The following is a 26,756-nucleotide window of genomic DNA, read 5'->3' as shown; positions in this document are numbered from 1 at the left end:
GTTCTCATACATTTTTTACATAACTAAATTTCTCCGTTTCTTTTTAAGTGTAATTATCAAAGGATTAAGCTTCTTACTCAATATTGTTAAATTAACAGTTTTTGTATGTGTATTTGTAACTGGTTTAATATGGGGGGAAACCTGTTCTCTGCTCTTCCTTCTGTATGGTGTAACAGTAAAATTTGATATATGAGAAAAATGTGCATCTCTTTATAGTTTTTCAGTAAATGTCTTGTCATAGTGAATTGTTGTAAAAGTGCAAAGGTACTTGACCCTGGTTGGTTGGTTGGTTGCTTTTACTTGTGGATGGCTGAAAAAAGCAGTAAGTTGCATTATGCATCCACAGTACATACACAGATCTACATGGGTGGTTGTGTTACATGCCCTAGCCTATCTTTTTCAGCATCAAGGTCACTGTTGTATATTATATATTTGGAAGGAGTATATTTACTAGCTTAAACTAAAATTAAAGTAGCTTCTATTTAGCCTTTGGAGCTGCAAGAAAACTAAATTTCCCATCAACCATCTTCAAAAAAAAAAAAGCTAAAAATAGATTGTTGAATAGATTGTATTTGTAAATGGTTTTAATCCCAATCTACCCAGTAGCACCAGTACTAAAGTGTTCATATTTAGATAAAAATTTCAATAAAAAATATTGTAATTTGATAATGATGAAGTTTTGGTTGATCAACAACTGTTTTTAGGTTTGGAATATATAAATCTTTTAATTGAATAACTGGTATGAGTTGCTGACATGAAAGACATCTGGCCAGAAAATGCTGCCTCAAAATAAATCTCCATCTAACCCATACAAGCTGGGAAAAACAGCCAAAACAGTCACAGAAGTCTGGTGCAGGCTTCTGCCTGGCTGGCTCCTGTTAAACTGTCCCACCCATGCCAACATAGAAGGCGGATGTTAAATGATGATGATGATGGTATATATATTATTGCTATGTAAAAAGTACTTGTGCTGGTGCCACGGGAAAAGCATCTAGTACACTCTGTAAAGTGGCTGGTATTAGGGAGGGCATCCAACTGTAGAAACCATGCCAGAACAGACAATTAGAGCCTGATGCAGCCCTCCAGCTGGACAGCTCCTGTCAAACCGTCCAACCCATACCAGCATGGAAAATAGACATTAGATGATGATGATGATGGCAAATATGTATATATGTTTTTATGTTAAGTTATAATAATTTTACATTAAACTGAAGGATTGTTCCCTAGAGTACATATTTATTAGTCTTTAACAAGAATAATAATAAAAGCGACTTCAATGTATGACAGTCTAAATGTACTTCTTCAGTATAGTTAAATTCTAGCTTGTGCTTTTTTCCTTACACACACACACACACACACACACACACACACACACACACACACACACACTCAGACAAACACGTGCACAAAATGTTATTTCTGGATAAATACTGTAGTAACTTGCCTTTCTGTGATGGTATTTACATTAAGTATGATACATAGATCATCATCATCATCATCATCGTTTAACGTCCGCTTTCCATGCTAGCATGGGTTGGACGATTTGACTGAGGACTGGTGAAACCGGATGGCAACACCAGGCTCCAGTCTGATTTGGCAGAGTTTCTACAGCTGGATGCCCTTCCTAACGCCAACCACTCAGAGAGTGTAGTGGGTGCTTTTACGTGTCACCCGCACGAAGACTATTTTAATCTAATACTGCTTCTGTTATGTATACATTTGAATTCAAATCCTTCCGTTGTCAAATATTGGAGTTATGCTAATCACTTCTTCCTTACAAATTTGTGACCTTGTATTTGAGTCAGAAACCATTAATTTATATAAAGCTTAGAATATTATTTTTAGAGACATCTTCCTGACACAGTTGTTTTTTTTTCTTTTCTTTTCTTTTCTTTTCTTTTTTTCTTTTTTTTCCAATCACACTTTGTCTGTCAAAGTACTCCAGCATATACAAGTGAATTAAATTGACAAATCCCAAATTTAGTCTCCAGCAATGTGGCTACACTAATAACAGGGACAATGTTAATCTCAAATCATTATTATTATTCTCCTTGTTATGTAAACAAATAATGAAATAACACAAAAATTATTCTATTTGACATCTATTTTGATTTTGTTCCAAAGTAAATATTTATGTTTGTTAATTAACTAACACAAGTTCTGACAGAATGTATGCTACACTGCCTGCAATATGAAAATGTGTCTGTATCTATTTCTTATATATATATATAACAAGCTGTATGTTTTATGTTGAAGTGAACTTTCCCATGCTAGCATGGGCCAGACAGAATTCGTTGAGGTAGATTTTCTACATCTGGGTACCCTTCAAAGCTTGTTACTCAGCATAGCTGTGGTCTGATACCCGAAACAAATAAAAGGTAAAAAGACAGGCTTGGAAAATTTGATACAATGAAAACAATACTGTTAGAAAAAGAAAAAACCTTATGAATGAAAATAAACTAGTTGTGTCATTGTACAGGGTGTCCACAAAATCTGGGTACATGGGGATTAACACATTAAGAAATCATTATTTCTTACATTTAACTGTTTGTTATGATTTTATTTACTCCATGTACCAAACTTTGTGGACACCCTGTACATATGTGATTTGGCATTGCTGTCATGAAAATTGGTTGGGAAATGCTAGTGTAACTCTTTAACACAGTGGTTCCCAAACTTTTTTGGGCTGCTGCCCCCTTGACACCTAGCCACATTCCTAGTGCCCCCACCCCAATTAACTATCAGAGACATACACCTCTTTCTGAAGCAAATTCAAAGTAACTGTCTTTCACAAATAATACTTAACCTGACGAACCCATTATTTTGTTATTTTTACAGTTTTTTTTAAGCTTGATACTTATTCTATTGATCTCTTTAGCTGAACCGCTAAGTTATGGGAACATAAACGCACCAACACCAGTTGTCATGCAGTAGAGCGCAAGATGGACACACACACACGATGGGCTTCTTTCAGTTTTTATTTACCAAATCCACTTGCAAGGCTTTGTTCTGCCCGAGGCTATAGTAGAAGACTCTTGCCCAAGGTGCCATGCAGTGGGACTGAGCCTGGAACCATGTAGTTGGGAAGCAAACTTCTTACCACACAACCACGTCTGTGCCTTATATTCATGTTCTGTGATAAAATCTCATCTGTGTCCATCTACATTTCTGTCTTTCGGATGTTGAAAATAATTGCCAACAATAAAAATAATTACTGGATTGATATAATTGACTACTCCAGCATGGCCACAGTGACTGAAAGTATGAAAACAATAGCATCAACTTGACCTAACATCGTTACTATTGAAATTATTAAAAATTTTAAATCTATATATAATTATTTGTATGTTCCTCTTTACCACTATAATTGGTCATTGCAACTAACCCCCTAATCCCCACCCCCATCTTGTGCTTGAAATTTTTATGTTTTTTGTTTGTTTTTTATCAGAAAAAAGGGCAAAAACAAAAGCTATTTTTTGACCTCTTTAACTTGCAATTAAAGGAAAGGATGGAGGTAATTAACGAACGTTATCAAGAGGAATATGACGTGAATGAAGACCAAAGCTAAAAGTTTTCGATGATGCCATACTACTAATACTAACAATAAACAACAACAATAACAACAGTATTGCTGATCTCTCAGTCACATGGTCAGAAATTTGAAGGGAGGGGAACGCTTATTTATACTGAGCCCTCCACCACCACTACCATCACCAGTCATAATTATCCCTTATTATATAACTCGTTATGTAAACAAATAATCTTTCTCTTTCTCTGTGCATATATGTATGAATATATATGTGTGTGTGTCTGTTCCATTTTACTTCTCGGAGCTTTCGATGTTATTTACTCCAGTTAATTCTGTAAGAGTAGACAACAACCTGCTGTCATAGGTCTCACAGGGTCTTTTACCATGATACTTAGCACCCAAGTACCAATCTCAAAATTCTCACTGCCTCCAATAAGACAGTTTTTCCAAGTTCCTCGCTGTCCCCAATAGAGCAGTTTTCTGATTTCCTCACTGTCCCCAACAGTGCAAATTATTCTCTTTTTACTCTTTTACTTGTTTGTCATTTGACTGTGGCCATGCTGGAGCACTGCCTTTAGTCGAGCAAATCGACCCCAGGACTTATTCTTTGTAAGCCTAGTACTTATTCTATCGGTCTCTTTTTGCCAAACCGCTAAGTTACGGGGACGTAAACACACCAGTATCGGTTGTCAAGCGATGGTGGGGGGGACAAACACAGACGCACATACATACATATATATATATATATATATATATATATATATATATATATATATATATATATATATATATATATATATATATATATATGTTTATATACATATATACGACGGGCTTCTTTCAGTTTCCGTCTACCAAATCCACTCACAAGGCTTTGGTCAGCTCAAGGCTATAGTAGAAGACACTTGCCCAAGGTGCAACGCAGTGAGACTGAACCAGGAACCATGTGGTTGGTAAGCAAGCTACTTACCACACAGCCACTGCTGCGCCTATTATTATTGTTGTTATTATTATTATGAGTATTATTATTATTATTAAAGTGGTGAGCTGGCAGAATCATTAGCATGCCAGGCAAAATGCTTAGTGGCATTTTGTCCGTCTGTATGTTCTGAGTTCAAATGTCGCCAGGGTCGACTTTACCTTTCATCCTTTCGAGGGCGGTTAAGTAAGTACCAGTTACACATTGTAGTCAATGAAATCGACTAGCCCACTCCTCCCAAATTTCAGGCCTTGTGCCTATAGTAGAAAGCATTATTATTATTATTATTATTATTATTATTATTATTATTTAATACAGTTTGAATTAGCTCCTTACAACTTAAAGTTTCACAAGCTTCTTGGAGGAACCTAGCTCATTTAGGCTCAGATTAACAAATGGCGAAGTACAGGAAGTCCAAGATAGCTACTAGAAATGGGTTGCTATTAGTCAAGACGAATCACAGAGTATTGTTAGAAGTGGAGGCCAGTATTTCAGCACCACCAGATGCATTAAAAAGGAGAATTTCTTGGAACCACATGGCTGGAGAGGAAGCTGGTGCCTGGCGGGCTTTTGAAAGGAATTGGAAGCCGAGAAAAGCAAGGCTGGTGTGTGTGTGTGTGTGTGTGTACCAGATGTATGAGTGTGGATGTGAGTGTTTTTGGTTGTATAAGTGTGTGTGTGCGTGTGCATGTGCCTATTTGTACCTTATGTTTACTTGTGTGTGTGTGTGTGTGTGTGAATATGTGCGTGCGTGCGCATATCAGTGCCTTCTGTATATGTGTGTGTTAGCACCTATTGTATATATATGTGCATGCACGAATGTGTTTTGGGATGCATGTATTCTGTGCATGCGCATAAGTATGTACATTCTTGTATTTGTATATAAGCATATGAGTCTATGCATGTTTACCTGGAAGAATATACATGCATGCACATTTTGATGTGGTGTGTGAGTGTGTGTACACGTATGCCTTTGGTATTTATCTGTGCGAGTGTGACATGTATGCTAGTGTAGTTGCAACAACATTGCAGAGTTAAGGAGAGAGAGGGGGGGATATAAACATTGGACTGAGGGTGGTGGTGGTGGTGGTGGTGGTGTGTGCATGCTTGTATGTATATAAAAAAGTTTAACATTAAAGCTGTAGAATTACTCAATACATTTTAGCAGAGTACATGTTTATTAAACTTTTTTACAAGAAGAGGGTGACACTTTCAGTCTGCTAGACTTCGTTCAACTGTCTGACAGAAGTTAGCATGCTGAAACTTTGAAGTCACTTTCACCTCTCTTGTAAAAGCTTCATATATAAAATAATCAATTATAATATACATATATATATATTTATATATATATTTATTTATTTATATATATATATATATATATATACACATACACACACACACACACGCATAAAATTGATTATTGTATGAGCAATAAAACAAAGCCAAATAAATTCCATTTGACACATATTTTGACTGTGTTCTACATATTACTGCCTGTCATGTTCGCTTTATATAGCAGACAGTGTGATAGAGTGAAGGAGAGAGAGAGAGAGACACACAGACAGACAGACAGAGGCAGGCACATTACAAGGGCAGCAATGAAGCAAACATGGGATATTTAAGATGGCAGCTTGAGTAGATATTGTAATTCAGATTACATGGCCTATGAAAGGTAGCTAAGAGTTATAGTTATCAGATGGTGTAGCTTCTTAGAATATAGCGGTGGGGGTGGATAGCATAGAGATACTAAGTTTTCTAATGTGGACTAAAATAGCATATATCATCATCATCATCATCATTTAACATCTGTCTTTCATGTTGGCTTGGTTGGATTTTTTGACAGGAGCTGGCAAGCCAGAGGACTGCACTAAGCTCCACTGTCTGACTTGGAATGGTTATATAAATATATATTAGTGAAGGCTGGTGGCACATAAAAAGCACCATTTGAGCGTGGTCGATGCCAGTGCCGCCTGACTGGCCCCCGTGCCAGTGGCATGTAAAAAAGCATCCACTACGCTCTAGGAGTGGTTGGCGTTAGGAAGGGCATCCAGCTGTAGAAACCTTGCTAGAACAGATTGGAGCCTGGTGCAGCTTCCTGGCTTGCCAGTCCTCAGTCAGACCATCCAACCCATGCCAGCATGGAAAGCAGACATTAAACGACGATGATGATGATGATGATTATGAAGACACAGGGCTCAGTGGTTAGAGAATTCAGCTCATGATCGTAAGCTCATGAGTTCAATTTCTGGTGATGCATTGTGTCCTTGAGCAAGACTCGTGTTGCTCCAGTCCACTCAGCTGGCAAAAATGAGTGGTACCTGTATTTCAAATGGTCAGCTTTCTCACACCCTGTATCACGCTGAATCTCTCTGAGAACAACATTAAGGGTACACATGTCTGTGAAGTTCTCAGCCACATGCACGTTAATTTCACAAGCAGGCTGTTCTGTTGATCGGATCAACAGGCACTCATCGTTGTAACCAACAGAGCTATTGTGTGTGCATATATAGATACAGATATATATTCTTTTATGCTTTACTTGTTTCAGCCTTTGGACTGCGACTATGCTAGGGTATCACCTTGAAGGGCTTAGTTCAGGGGTGGAGAAACTTTTTAGTGCGGCGGGAAAAAATTTCCAAAGAGAAAGGTCCACAGGCGATCACAAGTTCTAACACTCATAATCTGTGTAAATCTTGTATATATCTATGTATAATTCTATATACATTAATAAAAGTGAGTTTAACTCATTAAATTAACATGTAACATCATTAACGCCACCACTGAATTTAGGACGTTTATATTACTTATGATTAATACTATATTTTTCAGCTAGTGTAGTTGGGTCTCAAGGGAGCGGTACAAACATAGCAATACGTATTTTATAGTGATGACAAAATTTTCAGTCAAATGACAATTTGCCGGACGATTTCTGGTCGAGTCTAACCATTTTAAGTTGTAGTCTAAACGCGTCCTATGTCGCAAATGGGAATGAGAGCATTGTGTAAATTTTGTAATTGAAAAATTAACTATATTTTGTACATATGAGTTTAGCAGCCTGCGGGTGCAATAAAATGGGTTCCTGGGCGCAATTGCGCCCATGGGCGGGAGTTTCCCCACCCCTGGTTTAGTTAAACGGATCGACTCCATTACTTAGATTTTAAAGTCTGGTACTTATTTAATTCTGTTGGTCTTTTTTACCAAACCATTTACATACAAGGACATAAACAGTGAGTTGAGTGGGGGACACACACACGTCATGGGCTTCTACACAGTTTCTGTTCACCAAATTCAGTCACAAGGCATTAGCTGACCCAAGGGAGAAGATATTTTTCCCTAAATGTTGCACTGTTGGGTTGAGCGGACCTATGATCAAAGATATTCCAAACATGTTCATCCTGTTCTTTTCCTTTGTGTTGAGAACCTAGGGTCACATTATCCAATGTATTTCTTTTGTTTTAAAAGATAATTTGAATTTGATTCAACTGCTATTTCTAGTATGTTGAGCAATCACATAGAAGCTGCCTCTTTGACTTACTCATTGGATGTTATTTCATCTGTGTAATGACTATATTTCAGTGTAATCAAGACTAGGTTATTATGTTACTCATCACAGAAAGCTATTTTTGAGAACTTTGCTCATGGAAATCCCGTGTGGGATAAAAGTTTGTGAGTTCAAATCTTAGGCTAGCACCCTGTACATTAAGAAAACAAATGTAAACACTTAGTTATGCTTACTTTTGTTTTTATTAAAATTTTCCAAATCTTTATTATGAAACAAATAATTGCAATTAAACATGCTAATCTTTGTTGCTTATTCATGGCATATCTACTTAGTAATTCTCTCATCACTCCTTTGACATGTACAGTGAGCTTTACTATTGTGCGGAAGAGGTCTAACAAGACTGGAACATTACTTGAGTGCCTTTTGCATGCAAAACTGATTAAAATGTTAGCAATCATTAAACTAATGTTGTCTTATCATCGTCATTGTTTAACGTCTGCCTTCCATGCTAGCATTGGTGGGATGGTTTCATAAGAGCAAGCTAGGCCAAAGCCTGCACCAGACTTCTTGTTGCATAATTAGAAATAATTAGATAGCCAAACTGTATGTAGTTTTTTTTAGAACAAAACAAACACTAGGAAGTGACACATCAAAATACCAAGGTATTCTCTAATGAGGGATTTGGTCCTTTGAATGCTTGTAACAGAGTGGACAAGTGATAGCAGTTAGAGCTGGTTTTGTTTCATATCTGTTGTTCCATGCTGGCATGGGTCACACAAATACATATTATCGAGGCATTTTTTTTTTATAGATAGATTCCCTTCTTGTCACTAACCCTTACCTGTACTTCAAATAAGGGAGAACTTGTTCTGCTTGTCTTTGAAGGCACACAGCCACTGGGTGATTGGTTGACAGGGAAATGTCGACAAACACCACTGCCTACTGTCCAGGGATTTTACAGAAATGCACAGAATTTTAATACTCTCTCACACCCACACACACAGTAGGCTTTGTACAGTTTCTACCAAAGTCACTCACAAAGCATTTGTCAGTTTGGGACTATAATAGAAGACATTTGCTCAAAGTGTTGTACAGTAGGATTGAACCCAGCACCATGCTGTTCGAAAGCAGACTTCCTAATCACTCAGCCATGTGTCAGATTAAATGTGTTACTCGTAATCTACGATAACGAATATAATATTGATTGATTGTTAGAAATAGATAATGTATATGTACTTTTATTAACGAACTTAGATAAAATTAAAAATTGATTTATGGAGTTGTTATTTCTGATTATAACTTTTCTAGAGGAAAAAAAATTAATATTGTATCCTACATCATTGAAAACTGATAGGAACTGGCATGGTTGGATGGTTAAGAGGTTTGCTTCACAACTGCATAGTTTCAGGTTCAGTTCCACCGTGAGGTACTTTGGGCAAGTGTCTTCTATAACCCTAGGCAAACCAGTGCTTTGTATTTGAATTTGGTAGGTGGAAACTGTAAGAAGGCTTCTTGTAAATGTGTTTGTATGAATGTGTATATATGTCTATGTATGTATTTGATATATACATGTGCATGTGTGTGTGTGTATTTGTGCTTGAGTGTTGTTTGTAGACATGTCCCATCAATGAACTGTTCATTTTCAAAGGTCTAGAGGAAACAAATGAGGGTTGGTGACATAGAGAGTATCTGGCCATAGAAAATATGCATCAATGAATTTTGTCTGACTTATATGCAAGCATGGAAAGTAAATGGTAAAATGATGGATTATGTTTAATTAAGAACTGATTTTTGTTTAAAATTCTTTTGACAAACCAAAGTCACATAACTGTCTGAAATAGCAGTGCATTTGACTATATATCTGTTGTTAGCTGCCTTATACATTTTCTTAGATGTTTGTTAACTAGCATGCTATTGAGAATAATTCTGAATGCTCAGGTGTAGACATAGCTATGTGATTAGGCTATTTGTTTTGCAATTATGTGGTTTCAGGTTCAATGCCACTGCACAGCACTTTAAGCAAGTGTCTTCTGCTAAAGCCGTACGCTGACCAATGTCTTATGAGTGAATTTGGTTGGTGGAAACTGAAAGAAGGCTTATCCATTCCCTCCTCCTTCACACTTACCCATGACATTGCTCTTCCCCTTTCGTATCACCTCCCTCTTCTTTACTCCTACCCCAACAATGTTCCCACTATTATTCTCCCCATTATCATCCTCTAACAATAAATTTGTTCCTTCTGTCATTGTGGATCTTTTTTTGCTTTGCAAACTTCAAGGCAACCCCAACAATGCTGGTGTCACAAAAAGCACCAAGTACCTTTTGTAAGTGACTGGTAATTGATCTGGCATGGCATGGCTTGAGAAGGCTCTTTAATTTTGCTGATCACAAGGCCTAGATCCACGGAAAAAATACAATCAGTATACTCTGTAAAGTGGTTGGTATCAGAAAGGATATCCAGCTATAAAAAAACAAAAACCATGCCAAACATGACACTTTGGAGCAAAATGTGGTCCTCCAGCTTGTTGGGCCCTGTCTAACCAGTCTACCCATGTTGGCACTCCATCGCTTACGATGTCGAGGGTTCCAGTTGATCCCATCAACGGAACAGCCTTCTCGTGAAATTAACGTGCAAGTGGCTGAGCACTCCACAGACACGTGTACCCTTAATGTAGTTCTCGGGAATATTCAGCGTGACACAGTGTGACAAGGCTGACCCTTTGAATTACAGGCACAACAGAAACAAGAAGTAAGAGTGAGAAAAAGTTGTGGTGGAAGAGTACAGCAGGGTTCGCTACCATCCCCTGCCGGAGCCTCGTGGAGCTTTAGGTGTTTTCGCTCAATAAACACTCACAACGCTCGGTCTGGGAATCGAAACCGCGATCTTATGACCGCGACTCCGCTGCTCCTAACCACAGGGCCATTGTGCCTCCAGTCTACCCATACTAACATTGGAAACCTATATCTGATGATGTGTGTCTGTGTGAAAAGTTACATTCTAAGCTTGTATAAAAAATTGATAATTCTGTGCTTAACAAAAACAGGAGGAATGAAAATTCTCCTCACTTGAAAAACAGGTTAAGGGTTAATGACAGGAAAGGCATCTAGCTGTAAACAATGCCTCGACAATAGATATTTGTGTAACCCGTACTTGTTTGGTAAAAAATAGATGTAAAATGAACCAACAAACTCAGTTGCATTGATACTCTGCTGTTATTCGAGTGATTGTTGCTTCTATAAAAAGAAGACACATGCTTCTTAGATAGATAATTAACATGCTTCATAGATTTCGGGTATGTATAATAGCTGCAGGTTGACTAGATCAAGTAGTTAGTGGATCGCTTGGTTTGTTGATGGAATTACTACTATGCAGTACTTTGCTTCTCTGATGAAAGATTTTATTGTTTTCCTCTTAGTATATTATCTTACCAAACCCAAGTTGATAAATTATACTTGAGTTGGTGTTTTGTCAATTTGAGCACCCTGTTGTCTTAACAAAATGGAAATGTAGTAAATGAGAGATCCCCTTTGTAGACACTTGAACTGTTAGAAATAGCAGCTAATTCTTCCTCAAATTACATAACCTGCTGAATTAGAAAAGTATGACATATTGGCCCAGGGTGCACTGTACCCAGGGTTAAACCTGGGACGGTCATAGCAGTAAGAAGCCTGTCATATATATATATGTGTGTGTGTGTGTATGTGACTGCACACCTACCAAATTCCATGCACAAAATATTGAGTAACGTAAGGCAATAATTGCTATCCAAGGTGGTACTAGTTCCAGGAGTAAGGTTTGAACCGGCAAACACTTGGTCTATATTCCTATGACTTAATTTCACTTTCAGTCCTTTTCTGAGTAGTCTCAGTTAGGCTACTTCCTTCTCTCCATAATGAATTTAATTACGTAGTTACAAGAATTTGTAGTAGTAACAGTAGTAGTAGTAAATACTTAAGTAAGTAAGAACATGCTGTCAGAGCTATGTCTGATTGTTGGTTGTGACACACAGACAGACACATGAAGTTTGGATTATTTGCAGAGGTCTTCTTCATTGAGTTCAGCAGCAGCAGCAGTTTTTAGTCCTCCTCTTCTCCTCCTCGAATGTGTGTGTGTGTGTGTGTGTTCTAAACTGGCTGTAAGAAGAATAGCAACTAAAGTAAAAGCTGACAAACTACCTATGAAACGTGTATATATGAATGTATGTGTTTGTATATCTGAGTCCCCGTATTGATGCCAGACCAGTCTGGTCTTTGAATGAAAACCCTTGGAATCTGACTTTTTACTACTGTGCAAAGAAAAGACAATCAGCTGTACATGTGTGGGTGTGGTTAGTTAAGAAGAAACTCTGTAGTTTCAAAATCAATATTGCTTCACAACACTTTGGGCAAAAAAAAAAAAAAACCTTTCTCTGTTTTTCCATTGTTTACATGAACGTTTTCTTTTCGGACAAAACCCTTTGTAACCTTCGTCCTGTCTTTGTCCTTACATGTGTTTAATTTATATTAGCCCTTGTGGCCAATAGAACCAGAATCAATTATTATTATTATTATTATTATTAAGAAGACTGTACATTGTCATCATTATTTTATGTCTGTCTTCCATGCTGGTGTGGTTCACCAAGATCCAACAAGCCAGAGGGATGTGTTGGATTTCAGTGTTTGCTTTGACAAAGTTTCCATGGTAGTATTCCCTTCCTAAGGACAACCACTTTACAGAGTATACTGGATGGTTATTTTTCGTGGTACCAAGTAACTTGCAAGACAACTCTTTTAAACAGAGAGGGGATACATATTGAGTGAGGTGGCTTTGTGCCAAGTATTGGGAGGACAAAATTTTGAGGGTCAGGAACAGGTGTCTTGCTATAGAGGAGATACATAGCTACCACAGCAGGAAAGGGAGAAGGGATGGGTGAACTGAAGTGTCAGGGCTTATCCTAAATATGCAAGAAGGTGGATAAAGAGAGAGAGAGAGGAGAGAAAGAGTAAAGACCAAGAACTAAGGATTGATTATGTTTATTTATGTGAAACTCAAACTAATGGAAATGATATCAACCAAGACGAGGAGGTTTTTGGTATTGTAAATATTTCTGTAAATATCTTAAGTTTTTGGATGTGAATAGTGGTTAAAAATAGAGAAAAAGGAAGTTCTCTGTCTGTGTGTCTGCCTCTCTCTCTCTCTCTCTTCATTTCTTCCTTCCTCTCTCATTGCCCTCAGTAGTATAAAGTAAAATTGTCTTCCTGTGACGTAAACATAGTTTTAAAATTGTTTGCTTTTCTTTCTAAGATATTTCAAGAAGCACACGAAGTTTGTACTTGCAGATTCTTACTTGACTACTGGCAAAATGATGATGATGAGGAGGAAGAAGAGGATGATGATGATGTTGGTGATGGTGGTGTTAATGATGATGATGATGGTAGTGACAATGACAAATTGTGATGGTGGCCATGACTATAATGATAATGATGATTATTTACGTAATCAAATATTTTGGCATACATCATCATCATTACCACCACCACATCCATCATCATCATCATCACCATTGTTAAACAACTGATTCTCTTGTTTGATTTAGTAGAGTTAGCACAAAGTAACCAAATGCTTAACAGAAGGAAAGCAAGAAGAAAGAGGGGAGAGGCAGAGATTGGACTATGACTAACAAGCATTATATTTGCCGTTGTTGTTGTCTTAAATATTTTGTTTTATTATTATTATTACTATTATTATTATTTTGCTTATAGATATTTATTTTGCTATCAGTCTGAACTGTTATTGCAATATGGGTTATATTGATTGACATAGCTTTCCAGTGTGGAGTACAACACTATTATTTGTAAGGGGGAGGTGGTGGCTTACAGTTCATTTACTCAACACCCATTGTAGTAAGCTGTTGGTTTAATTAAACTTCAGATTAATGAAAAGTTAAGTCTGTCTCATATATTCCTCTCCATCAGAGGATTTGGGGTCACATCAATGCTGTCAGGGGAAGAGACTTCACTTGCAATGTATTTAGAGGTGCTGGCATGGCTTTGTGGTAAGACATTTGCTCATCAACCACATGGTTCCAGGTTCACTCCCACTGCATGGTACCCTGGGTGAGTGAATTAGAAACAGAAAGGAGCCGATTGTGTGTGTGTGTGTGTCCCACTTCTTGATGACTGGTATTAATGTGTTTATACTCCTGTAACTTAGTGGTTCTATAAAGGATACTGATAGAATAGGTATCAGGCTTAAAAGATAAGTACCGGGACTGATTCATTTGACTAAAATTCTTGAAGATGGTGCTCCGGCATGGCTGGAGTCTACCACAAGGCATTTTGTCCCACACCCTAGCTATTTTGCCAATCCAATAGACATATGCATTTTTTATGCCGATTTGAAGAAGACCAAACATTTTTAAAAGTGGTGAACTGGCAGAGTTGTTTAACACATTGAATGCTTAGTGGCATTTCTTCCACCTCTTTACATTCTGAGTTCAAATCTCACCGAGGTCAACTTTTACTTTCATCCCTTTGGGTGGTCAATTAAACAAAGTACCACTCAAGTGTGGGATTGATGAATTTGACTTGTCCTCTCCCTTGAAACCCTCGGTCACTTGTATGCCATGGAAACCAGATAACCAACCATATTTTTGTTGAAATGCTTTGCCTTTGTTTCAGTTTATTTTTTAAAATAATGAAGAATTTAGTGAAATAACTTCGTCATTATTAAGCTGGTATTTGAACATAAATAAACTTGAACTTTTAATGGATGCTTTTAATTTAGATAATTTAAAAACAGGTATTCATGGGACAAGGGGTAGTCTGAGGCAGATTGGTATTGAAAAGGTTTTAAATAAGGAAAGGAGATGTTAGACACTTGTGAATGGAATGCCTCAGATAATAAATTTACTTTGTCAAGGCATATGTAAAGCTGAACACCAGCAACTACAACAACACCGATTGAAGACTTCTGTCTGAAACTGGTTAACTACACTCTATGCTTCTTGTTCATCTCATGAGATATTGTCATTGCTGTAGGTAACTCTTTGAACAGAGCTGTCGAGTCAAAAGTTGCAGAGATGGAACTAGAGTTGAAGACTTTTGTGTATCAACCCCACAGACCTGCCTTTAACATTTCTTAAAATGTGAATGTTTTTAATTTGTCTTCTGAATTCTAACTCACGATAAACGCTGGAAAAGAAAACTACAAAGTCTTTGAAATTAGATATAAGCTCTGTGTTATCAAATTTTGTTGTTGTTGTCCTTTATGTTACATGATTTTCTGGTGTTGATATATAAGATAACCTTTTTACAAACTGAGTCAGCTGTAGTTGTGCTGATATCGTAAAGAAATGCTTGTTATGTTACGTGTACTTTTGTATATATATATATATATATTTTACTTGCGCACAATTTGGGGTCTCTTCTTTCTGCTCCTTGCTTTATCTACATTAACCATAATTCCTCTATGTGGAATGTTAGCATATTTATTTTTTAAGAATTGTTTTGGGCGGTTAGAGAGGTGTAGGATCTTTAAAAATTAAATCTTTTGCAGATGCCACCCACTAGTAACAATATACTTTTTTGTTGCATTAAAAAATACAGATGATATATATATATATATTACTTTGACTTCGCAGAGAGAAGGAAGTCACTGAGAAGGTCGTGACTAGCGACGAAAGAACTTTGACTAACTAACAACCAACTGATCATTCAATTATCACATTAAGCAAATGATTGATTAGTTAGTTGCTTAGATATTTAACCAGTTGACTAACAATAAAGAAGTGATATTGGACCAGTGCATGTGTTATTGGACCAGTGCATGTGTTATTGCCATAACGACCCTCCCACAACATGCACACAAACACACACACTCATTGAATTTCAAGTCAACTAGTTTGAGTAATTCTTTCAATAAAATCATGGCTGAACTGTTTCTCCCACCCAAATTGTACATTGTTCATGTTGAGAGTTTGTCTGACTCTCTCCCTCTTTCTCACTAGTATCTTTCTAAAGATCATGACAGAATCCACTTTTACCATTTCCATTTAGATAAAAGCCTACAAAGCCAAAAATTGGAATTTCTACACAATGACTCAACTTCTTAGAAATAGCAACCAAATTTCCCTCAAAACATCTGTTTGAAAAAATAGAAGGGCACATCAGATAAAAGGGAAGTTCGGTCTGAAAATATGATACATTGGTCATATTTGGAATTCATTTGATCATGTTGTTGTTGGCACTCCGTCGCTTACGACGTTGAGGGTTCCAGTTGATCCGATCAACAGAACAGCCTGCTCGTGAAATTAACGTAGTTCTCGGAGATATTCAGTGTGACACAGTGTAACAAGGCTGACCCTTTGAATTACAGGCACAACAGAAACAGGAAGAAAGAGTGAGAGAAAGTTGTGGTGAAAGAGTACAGCAGGGTTCGCCACCATCCCCTGCCGGAGCCTCGTGGAGCTTTAGGTGTTTTCGCTCAATAAACACTCACAACACCCGGTCTGGGAATCGAAACCGCGATCCTATGACCGTGAGTCCGCTGCCCTAACCACTGGGCCATTGTGCCTCCACTCATTTGTTCATAATGCTGTTTTAAAAGGACAGGTTAGGGGCTGAACTAACAAATAAACTCCATCAGCAATAATAAAATCCTGTCAATGTATAACTCTTGGTCACTCTCTGCACCCAACTTCCTCTTATCCCACGTGCTGCCTAAATTTTCCAAGAATGTAGTGACCATTTTGTCCATCATTACTTCTCTAGAAATGTATCCTTTTGTAATCTAGTTCTGCTACTCCCACAAGTGCGAACCTGCAGCAATTTAAATTGACCATGAACTGCACTGATGCACATTTCCATTCCTTAGGGCAAGCTAGCAGGACTGTTAAGAGCATCAGATAGAATGCATGCTTTGTGGTATTCGGTCCGAGTTCAATTCCTGTTCAGGTCAAACTTTGCCTTTCATTTTTTTTTTTCTCTGTGGATAAAAAAAGAGTACCAATCCAGGACAGTGCATCAGAAGTGTAAGAATATTGGACTGGATGCCTTGCAATATTTGTTGCAGCTCTGCTTTCTGAGTTCAAATCCCACTATGATCATTCTGTTTAATATTCCCACCTGGTACCTTAGCCATGCTGTTGCAAGCATTCAGGTCAGGTCTCTAGTATGAGGGTACCTTATTCCCTCCTGTCAGCCTCAGAAGTCCTTTTTAGGATCAAGTGTATTGCCTTCTTATTTAGACTTATCTTTATTTATGTGTGCTGATACTGATAACTGGAATTTTGATCATTGGCATAAGGTAGAGCTTGTCTATTATATTGATTGTAGTATTTGACAATTATTTATTTCATTAATCCCCAGCAGATATTTGTCTGTAAATCTATTTCTATGTGTGTGTTACACACACACACACACACACACACACATACACATGCCTAGGCTTTGTATAGTTTCTCTCAAATTTGATCCACAAAGCCATTGATCAGAGACTGTGGGCTTGAACCGGATCTGAAGCATGCAACCAAGCTGTTAATCCTTTTGTCACCAAATTGTCTATTATAGTTTTTTTTCTTTTTTCTTTCAAAATGTCATTTTAATTATCTCTTTATTTGTTTCCATTTCCAGAATTTTGATCTCCATTTTCTACTGCTGTTAAATATATTTTGAATGACCACAAAGCAACATGTCTGCAATGAATGGAACTGAATATAAACTGAAATCAAAAAATCATCCTCGTCGCAGTGCTGAAGCCCAAGCATACGCTTTAAGAGTCCGTGATGGAACTGGAAATTTATTTGGTACCAGCAACACACAGAATGGTGATGCTTCTCCTAGAGGTGGCGTACGTCTCCGAACAGCAGAAGCTAAACGCAATTATGACCTTAATAAAGGATGCATGGCTGAAGTAATGGGTGGTGGATTGAGCAGTTCTGAAAACCAGCCTCCAGTAGTTAATCAAAGTGAAAGTTTTCGTACAGCTGAAAGCAACAAAGGTGAAGCTATGCGTAACCTAATGGATAAATATGGAGAGTTAGATATCATTGATCGTCCCATACCAAAGCTGAAAGGCGAAGATGCTCAACATTATGCTGACCGAAACCATGGCACTGTGGATATTTTGTTCCACAACTATGGCAACAATGAAAATATTCCAAATCCTCCTGTCGCACAGCGATTGGGTCAAGGGGCTCTTGAAAATGCCAAGAAAAGTCTTGGTGCAGAGATGGGACCTTTGTTACGTATGGAAGGTGAAAAGCCAGTTGCCAATGTAAAATATAGCCGTCTTCACCAAGAGTCCAAGAATGCCTCGTAAGTACCATTCTGTTATTTTGTAATTTGTGTTTAGATCTGCACTATTGTATCTATCTACAGTAGCTGATAGCATAAAAGACATGCAGGCATATAAGATGCACCCTTACTTCAGCAGTGCATATTCAGAAAAAGAAGTTTTTACTGCATTAAAACATGTAATGTTTAAAGCAACTTTGCATATAGAACTTGGGGTGGTATTTTTTTGAGACCTTATTTTTGAAAAAAAAAAAAGAAGAAAAAGTGCACTTTTGTATATCGTCAAATAAAATATACTTGACTAACTTTCATCTTGCACCCCATTGGTTACAACGATGAGTATGCTAGTTGATTTGATCAATGGAATAGCCTAGCCTGCTTGTGAAATTAATGTGCAAGTGGCTGAGCACTCCACTGACACATGTACCGATAATATAGTTCCAAGGGAGATCCAGCATAATACAGAACATGACATGACTGGTCCTTTGAAATATAGGTAAAACTGATTTTTGCTGGCTGAGTGTACTGGTGCAATGTGAAATGAAGCATTTTACTCAAGGACACATTGTGCCACCAGGGACCAAACTCAAGACCTTACAGTTGTGAGTCAAACACCCTAACTACTAAGCCATGTGCCTTCACTAAAATACAATATAATTTTATCCTAAAATGGACCGTTCTCTCTTTTCTTTGTGTACTGGAATGGGTTGGATGGATATTCATTTGAGGTTGTATTTTACAGCCAGATGCTCTTCCTGTTGCCAACTCTTACTTTTATTCCTCTAAACTTTGAAAGCACACAGCTTCTGGACATACTGTTCAGTGAGAATGAAAACATGACATCACTGCTTTTAACCTAGAAGGTCTTGAATAAAGAAAAGGAAATGACATGTGAACTCACTCACAACACGACAGGTTTCTGTACAGTTTCTATCCTCTAATTCCACTCGCAAATCTGGAAGTTTGCCATCTGTTTATAATGGTTAAAAGTAGAAGTTGATGGCAAGATTGAGGGCTGTAATTTGATCTGGGTTGAGTGGTGTGGTGTGAGAGGTTGGAACCCAAGCTAGAAGCATAAATATTTCTGCCTATCCCAACATACATTCAAACTGGGACCATTCAACTGGGACCAAATTGTACCCCTCAATCTCAGTACTGACTTCTATTTTTTTACTGAAATACATGATTAAAACAGAAAGTAGGTTGATATCAAACTATTCTATCAAACTTTAGAAAATCTCAGAGTTATAATAATAAAAAAAAGCATTATAAACATAATAAACTTTTAAGACTTGATTGTAATAAATAGGTACCATGCAACAATAAACAAATACTTAAAATGAAACTTAAAACAAGCTCAACATATGTGTGTACACACGCACCTACACATAGACATGTGTGGTTGTGTTGGTGTGTATATAGGTGCAGAAATTTTATGGGAATTTTGTAGCCATACAGATAAAGCAGTAGTTTATTGACTGGATATTGTTTAGGTTGAGAAGAGGCATGAAAATGTTACTTTATAAGATGTTGCCATTCCAGGTGACCCACAACATGGCTGGCAAAGAGCATAAGAAAATTGTTAATTATTCGGAATATCGGTTGGAAATTTCAAGAATGTGAAACACACCGACTAGATTAATGCCAGTAGCAATTGATGCCCTTGGCTCCATTCCTAACAAGTCAACAATCCTGTATCAATGAGCTAAATATAACATCCAACATTGTATCTTTACATAAATCAGCACTTCTTGGAACTGCCAACATCCTGCAAATGGTACTCTCTGTCTGAAGTTGTATGATTTTTTTTTTTTTGGTTAGTCAGGAAGAAAGAAACTGCCTGTGACTCTTTACAGGGCTTGTAGAGGGGGGGGGGAATGAAAATATCCTCAGTCCAAAGACCTGGTCCAAAGTGCTTACAATAGCATTAGCATGGACTCCACTACAAGCAACCAAGGTATCAGGTACTATATATTTGATTAAGATCTTAAACCATGTTAAAATAGATGATGATGATGATAGCGATAATAATAATAATAAAGATAGAGCAAGGAAGTCGAGAAGTACGAAGACCTAGCAAAGTTCACAGTTGGCAGCAATATTTTGAACAGCACATGTTGAGAAAAAGTGTTGCTTCTCTAAGCTGTGAGAAGGAACTGAGACATGACATAGATAACCCAGGAGAACAAAAAGGAAAATAATAATAATAATCCTTTCTACTATAGGCACAAGGCCTGAAATTTTGGTTGGGTAGGGCACTAGTTGATTATATCGACTTCTGTACCCAGGTGGTGCTTATTTCATTGACTCCAAAAGGATGAAAGGCAAATCCTACCTCAGCAGAATTTGAATTCAGAATGCAAAGATGGAATAATAATAATAAGAATAATGATAATGATGATGAAGGTGATGGTAGAGGTGGTCCTTTATTTAGGTGCAAGGCCAGCAGTTTTGAAGTTTGGAGGCTGATACCATTAAACCCAATACCAGACTCTCTCTCTCTTTTACTCTTTCACTTGTTTCAGTCATTTGACTGTGGCCATGCTGGAGCACCACCTTTAGTCGAGCAAATCGACCCCCAGGACTTATTCTATTGGTCTCTTTTGCCGAACCGCTAAGTTACGGAGACGTAAACACATCAGCATCGGTTGTCAAGCGATGCTGGGGGAACAGACACAGAAACATACACACACACACACACACACACACACACACACACACACACACACACACACACACACACACACACACACACACACATATATACGACGGGCTTCCTTCAGTTTTCCGTCTACCAAATCCACTCACGAGGCTTTGGTCGACCCAAGGCTATAGTAGAAGACACTTGCCCAAGATGCCACGCAGTGGGAATGAACCCAGAACCATGTGGCTGGTAAGCAACTACTTACCGCACAGCCACTTCTGCACCTGCGCAACCCCTCAACTCTGGAGGAATGAAAGTTGACTCTGGCAGGGTTTGAACTCTGAATAAATACTGCAAAGCGTTTTATCTATAATTTCTGTGCTATGTAGAGAATTGTTGCTGAACAAGTCAAAAGAGAGAGCTACTTTGTAATCCCACCCATAAAAGTGGTTGAAAGAGATTTTGTATGACCTGATGCTCCTTTTGTTGCTGATTCTAACTTGTTTTTCAAGTAAGGAAATTTTTGCATTCCCCTGGTCTTCCTGTCTCCATTGAACAATGGAATGTTTGTGAAAGGAGAAAGTAAATACCTTTGCCTTTTGCTCAGATGGTAATAATGACAACATATAGAATTGACATTCATGTTCACACATACACTCTCACACACATGCATGCATGTGTGTGTGTGTTTGTATAAATTATGTTAGCCTTGAGGAGAATAGTTTAGTAGTTAGTAGCTCTGTAGTTGTAGCTAATTCATTGATCAAATGAAGGACTGACTAAACCTGCAAACTGCAATGTGAAAAGGTTGCATTATGCTAAGCTGTTTGAAACATATGTAAGCTAAATAAATTATTGATAATGCATCTTCATTCTTTGTTATATATACTCACACACACACACAGAGCTTCCTTGCAGTTTTTGTCTTGCTATCACACTCATAAGTCATTAGTTAGTTCAAGATATAATAGAAGACACTTTCCAAAGGTGTTACACAGTGGGACTGAACTTCAAAACCATGTAGTTGTGAAGCAAACTTCATAACCATAAAACTGTGCAGGATGTTTTTATAATACAATGATGGTAGTTGGTTACAAACAACAAAAGCTCTAATGCAAGTCCACCTAGACTTTATGATTGACTGGCAGTTAGCACTATCTTTTTTCAACTGATCCTCAAAATATTTATTGTTTTCTTAGGTTAAATAAATTTCAAGGTTGTTGAAAATGGTTAACAAATATGAGCTTTTGAAATAAGACTAATTAAATTATGAATTCAAAGGGTTATGTAGTCAAAGGTATTTTATATTGAAAATGTAGTCGTTATATCATTGATGCTTTTCATGTGCCTGACAAAATACTTTGTTTGTAGCTATCGATGGAATCGTCATCGTAAAGGGCTAAGGTAAGCCAGAAACAGATTCTCAAAAATGCCTTCCTTGATGTTGAGTTATTTCACAATACCTTATGTCAATATGTGCCATACACTGCTGTATTCACCTGCTTAAACAAAGCTGTTAGCTTTTCCCCTATCCATGTTTACCCTCCAGTTCACACGCTGATTTGCTTGTATAGTACGTTTGTGCTCTTCGTGTTTGAATTTCTCTTTGCTGTGTGCAAGTTGCTTGTTTTTATGTGAATTAATTTATGCACAGGATTTTGTGTGTCAGGACTTTCCCAAGTATTTTGACTCCTGAGTATAGCATTTCATCAAATTTGGTATAAGTACAGATAGGAATGGAAATAATTTTAAGTGTTAGTATTACATATAAATTATGCCAGAAGCCATTGTAATGAGTGAGTGGTAAGTGGGTGGGTGGTATGTATTGTTTTAATCATTTCAACACATCATTGTTTGGTTCCTGTTTAGAGCTATGATCAAATTTGTTCCAGTTGTGACCAGCCAATGTTGATTTCAGATATACAAACCAAAAATCAAAGTTTTTAGTGATCTCTAGGACTATGCTATCTCCTTTCTTTAAGGTGTCATTTGAGAGAGATTTGCCTTCTATTTCTTGCAAATTGGGTGACCACATAGATGCTCCCTCATTTCATTTATTAGCTTATAGGGTTGAGCTGAAATCTTTCCATGGACAAAAATGGCATCTTAAGAAGTAAGAAAAGGAAGTTGTCTTACATATCATTCAGTACAATAAAAATTTTAGAAAGTTTCTAGGAAAAGCAAAAGACAATCTTCAAAATAAAAATATTTAGAACTCTGTTGTAATCTTTTCTGAAGCTTTCATTAATTTGCTTTGACTGATATTGGTGGTTTTAGTTTGTTTCATGGCTTCTAAAAATTAGCTTGAATGACAATATATCTATTGCAGCTTCTCTCTCTCTCTCTCTCTCTCTCTCTTTATAAGAACAAAGCTAGTAAGAAGCTGTGCTTTTTCATATAAAATCCATGTTAACATCCACATGAACTAGTCTTTTATATGACAGATCTGTATTTAGACGATGTCTTTGTCACAGGTCTGGCATTTAAAGGAACACAGACACAGGAATTTGTGGTGGTGGTGCCCTATCATATTTCCTCCTCCTCCACTTTCTTTTCCTCCTCTGCCTTCTCTTCCTCCTCCCTTCCTCTATCTTCTCATCCTCCTTTGCCTTCTCTTCCTTCTCTCCGCCTCTTCCTCTGTCTTTTCCTCTACTTTCTCTTCTTCCTCCTCTCCGCTTCCTCCTCTACTTTCTCTTCCTCTTCTACCTTCTTTAAACCTCCTCTACATACTCCTCCAGACTGGATGCCATACAGTGTAATCTACTTCCTGTAATTGATGTAGTTATAGCAGTGAAAATTATACATTGGTATCAAATCCCTAAATTATTGGACAAGGTTGTGGCAAGGGTGGGGGCAGTTAGGTAAAATTGACAGTGGTACACGACTAAATACCCACTGGTATCCTTTTCCCTCTCAGCTGCAGAATAAAATGAAAAGGCAAAGTTGACCTCAGCAGCATTTGAACTCGGAATGTAGAGTCAAAAGAAATACTGCTAAGCATTTTGTCTGGCACTGTAACAGATCTGCCAGCTTGTCACCTTAATAATGATGACGATAATAAAATAATGATAATAATAATAATCCTTTCCGTTTTAGGCACAAGGCCTGAAATTTGGGATGCTGGGGGTGATAGTCAATTACATCAACCCCAGTACTCAACTGGTACTTATTTAATCGACCCTGAAAGGATGAAAGGCAAAGTCGACCTCAGCAGAATTTGAACTCAGAACGCAGTGACAGGCAAAATACCATTAAGCATTTTGTCCGGTGTGCTAACAATTCTGCCAGCTCGCTGCCTTCATAATAATAATAATAATGAGGATGGTAATAGTAATAATCCTTTCTATTATAGGCACAAGGCCTAAAATTTTTGGGTAGGGGCTAGTTGATTACATTGATCCCTAGTGTTTAATGGGGTTTATCAACCTTGAAAAGATGAAAGGCAAAGCTGACCTCAGCAACATTAGAACTCAGAACGTTATGTCGAAAGAACTGCTACTAAGCATTTTGTCTGATGCAACAACAGTTCTGCCTGCTTGACACCTTGATGATGATAATAATAATAATAATAATAATAATAATAATGAGGATGATAGTAGTAATAATGATGATGTTGATGAGGATAACAATTTATAATAATTGTTTATTTTTGCTTTGTGTTTTTCTGTGTTTCATATTTTTAATAAATAATATTTTTTAATGTGCTAAACAAAAAAAACAAAACCACCCCATAACCTGCATCACTATTTGACTACCAAACTTTTGTATTTTTTAACAATTTTCTATTGTCTTTCTTATTTGTTGTGAGTACCATGTCTGTGCCTAAATTTGTGTCCTCCATTTAAATATTGCCTTCTAATAACCTCTTTTTATCTTTTTCTTACCTTTCTCTTTTTACATCACTTTGTTATTGTTTTTGTTTTATTTATATTTATATAGTTCTATGGAGGCGCAATGGCCCAGTGGTTAGGGCAGAGGACTCGCGGTCATAGGATCGCAGTTTCAATTCCCAGACCGGGCGTTGTGAGTGTTTATTGAGCGAAAACACCTAAAGCTCCACAAGGCTCCGGCAAGGGATGGTAGCGAACCCTGCTGTACTCTTTCACCACAACTTTCTCTCACTCTTACTTCCTGTTTCTGTTGTGCCTGTAATCCAAAGGGCTAGCCTTGTCACACTGTGTCACGCTGAATGTCCTCGAGAACTATGTTAAGGGTACACGTGTCTGTGGAGTGCTCAGCCACTTGCACGTTAATTTCACGAGTTGGCTGTTCCGTTGATCGGATCAACTGGAACCCTCGATGTCGTAAGCGACGGAGTGACAACAACAACAGATAGTTCTATATTTAAGAGATGAGGAATTATGTACATTATTTACTTTATTTACATTTTTTACACTTGACGGATATTTGTCCTCATCTTGTTTGTTGTTAACACAGCGTTTCAGCTGATATACCCTCCAGCCTTCATCAGGTGTCTTGGGGAAATTTCGAACCTGGGTTCTCATTCCTAAGGTATTTTTTCAATGTTGTTGTTGTTGTTGTTGTTGTTGTTGTTGTTGTTGTTGTTGTTGTTGTTGTTGTTGTTGTTGTTGTTGTTGTTATTATTATTATTCAGGTCACTGCCTGGAATCAAATCGAACTCGGAATCTTGGAGTTAGTAGACCATGCTCTTAACCACTACGCCATATGCCCTTTTACATTTCGAGTTCAAATCCCATCCAGATCCAGTGATTTATTTCAGTTCTCCCTTGTTGATTTCTCTTGAATATTCTTTCAGAAATGCTTTATTTCATCACTTTCTCTGCATCATTACCTGCCAACACACATTTTATAACTATATATTGTAACTGTAGCTAGATAATTAATCATGTTGATTATGTGATGACATACGAGAGAAATATCATTAAGAGAATACATGATAGAATGTTACCATCTGGCAATATGGACGAATTATAGGTATTTTGGAACAGTAATTTATTGCATGGATTTTAGTCTACGAAAAACCAGTAAATTTTTTTAAGAAACATTTGGAATATTGTAGACATCTAAATTGTTTTTGTTACATAATGGAAAATTTTCTGTTTTTTCTTTGTGGTGTACGTGTGAATTAGGTATATAAATAACAGTAAAGTTTGAATGAAAATAATCTCTGTTAGACAGTGCTAGCCTGGGGGAGTAAATAAGCATCTGCTCTCAAGATTTTACCATTATTCCTATCTATCTCCTTCCTGTTCCTAAGGTGGTAGTGTTTGGAATGTTAGCAACTGGGACGGTGGTGGTGGTGGTGGTGGTGATGAATAATGAAAATGAACTCCGGGAAGTAAGTTTATGCTAAAGCTGCACCTAGGATTTATGTTTGTGGTTAGGTTAGGTTAAGGGCATTCAGAAAAAGATCAGAAGAGAAGAGATCATATCTTTGGTGACTAGTAAAGTGAACTGGCATATGTAATCTGTAGAAACTTGAGGTAGAGGATTACTAATAAATATCCCTGTTTGCACAGTAGTCAAGTATACGAAAGCAGTGGTACCAAAGACATGAAAGGACTTGTGTTGAAGTGTATAGAATCTGATATATTTGTCACAGAATTATGTGTAACTGTTTGTGTGTAATACACAGGCATGGCATCATGGTTAAGAAGCTTGTTTTCCAAACATATGCTCTTGGGTTCAGTCCCACTGTGTGGCGCGCGTGCATGCATAGACACACAAACATACCATATACAAAAATATGATGGACTTTTTTCTGTTTCTATCTTCGAAATCCATTCTCAAAGCTCTGGTCGGACTGAGGCTATAATAGAAGACTCTTACCCAAGGTGCCATGCAG

At 37.4% G+C, this 26,756-nt stretch overlaps 1 protein-coding gene across 6 annotated transcripts in view; it reads left to right on the top strand.

Moving 5' to 3' along the window:
- Window positions 1-26,756, top strand: part of LOC106867264 (uncharacterized) — a 95,166-nt gene that overhangs the window by 46,043 nt on the left and 22,367 nt on the right. For 4 of the 6 annotated variants that reach the window (XM_014912081.3, XM_014912083.3, XM_014912082.3 and 1 more), the window contains exons 2-3: window positions 17,623-18,306; window positions 22,301-22,333. In XM_014912081.3, coding sequence (XP_014767567.1) covers window positions 17,681-18,306; window positions 22,301-22,333 — 659 coding nt within the window. In that variant the 5' untranslated portion in view covers window positions 17,623-17,680. The remainder of the gene's footprint in view (window positions 1-17,622; window positions 18,307-22,300; window positions 22,334-26,756) is intronic. The other 2 variants (XM_014912085.3, XM_089357891.1) reach the window with 1 other exon arrangement.

The sequence above is a fragment of the Octopus bimaculoides genome, chromosome 9 (assembly GCF_046866305.1).
Source record: "Octopus bimaculoides isolate indiv1 chromosome 9, ASM4686630v1, whole genome shotgun sequence".
Taxonomy (NCBI): domain Eukaryota; kingdom Metazoa; phylum Mollusca; class Cephalopoda; order Octopoda; family Octopodidae; genus Octopus; species Octopus bimaculoides.
Note: the sequence above shows the minus strand (reverse complement) of the source record. Positions and strands in the feature narration are given on the sequence as shown.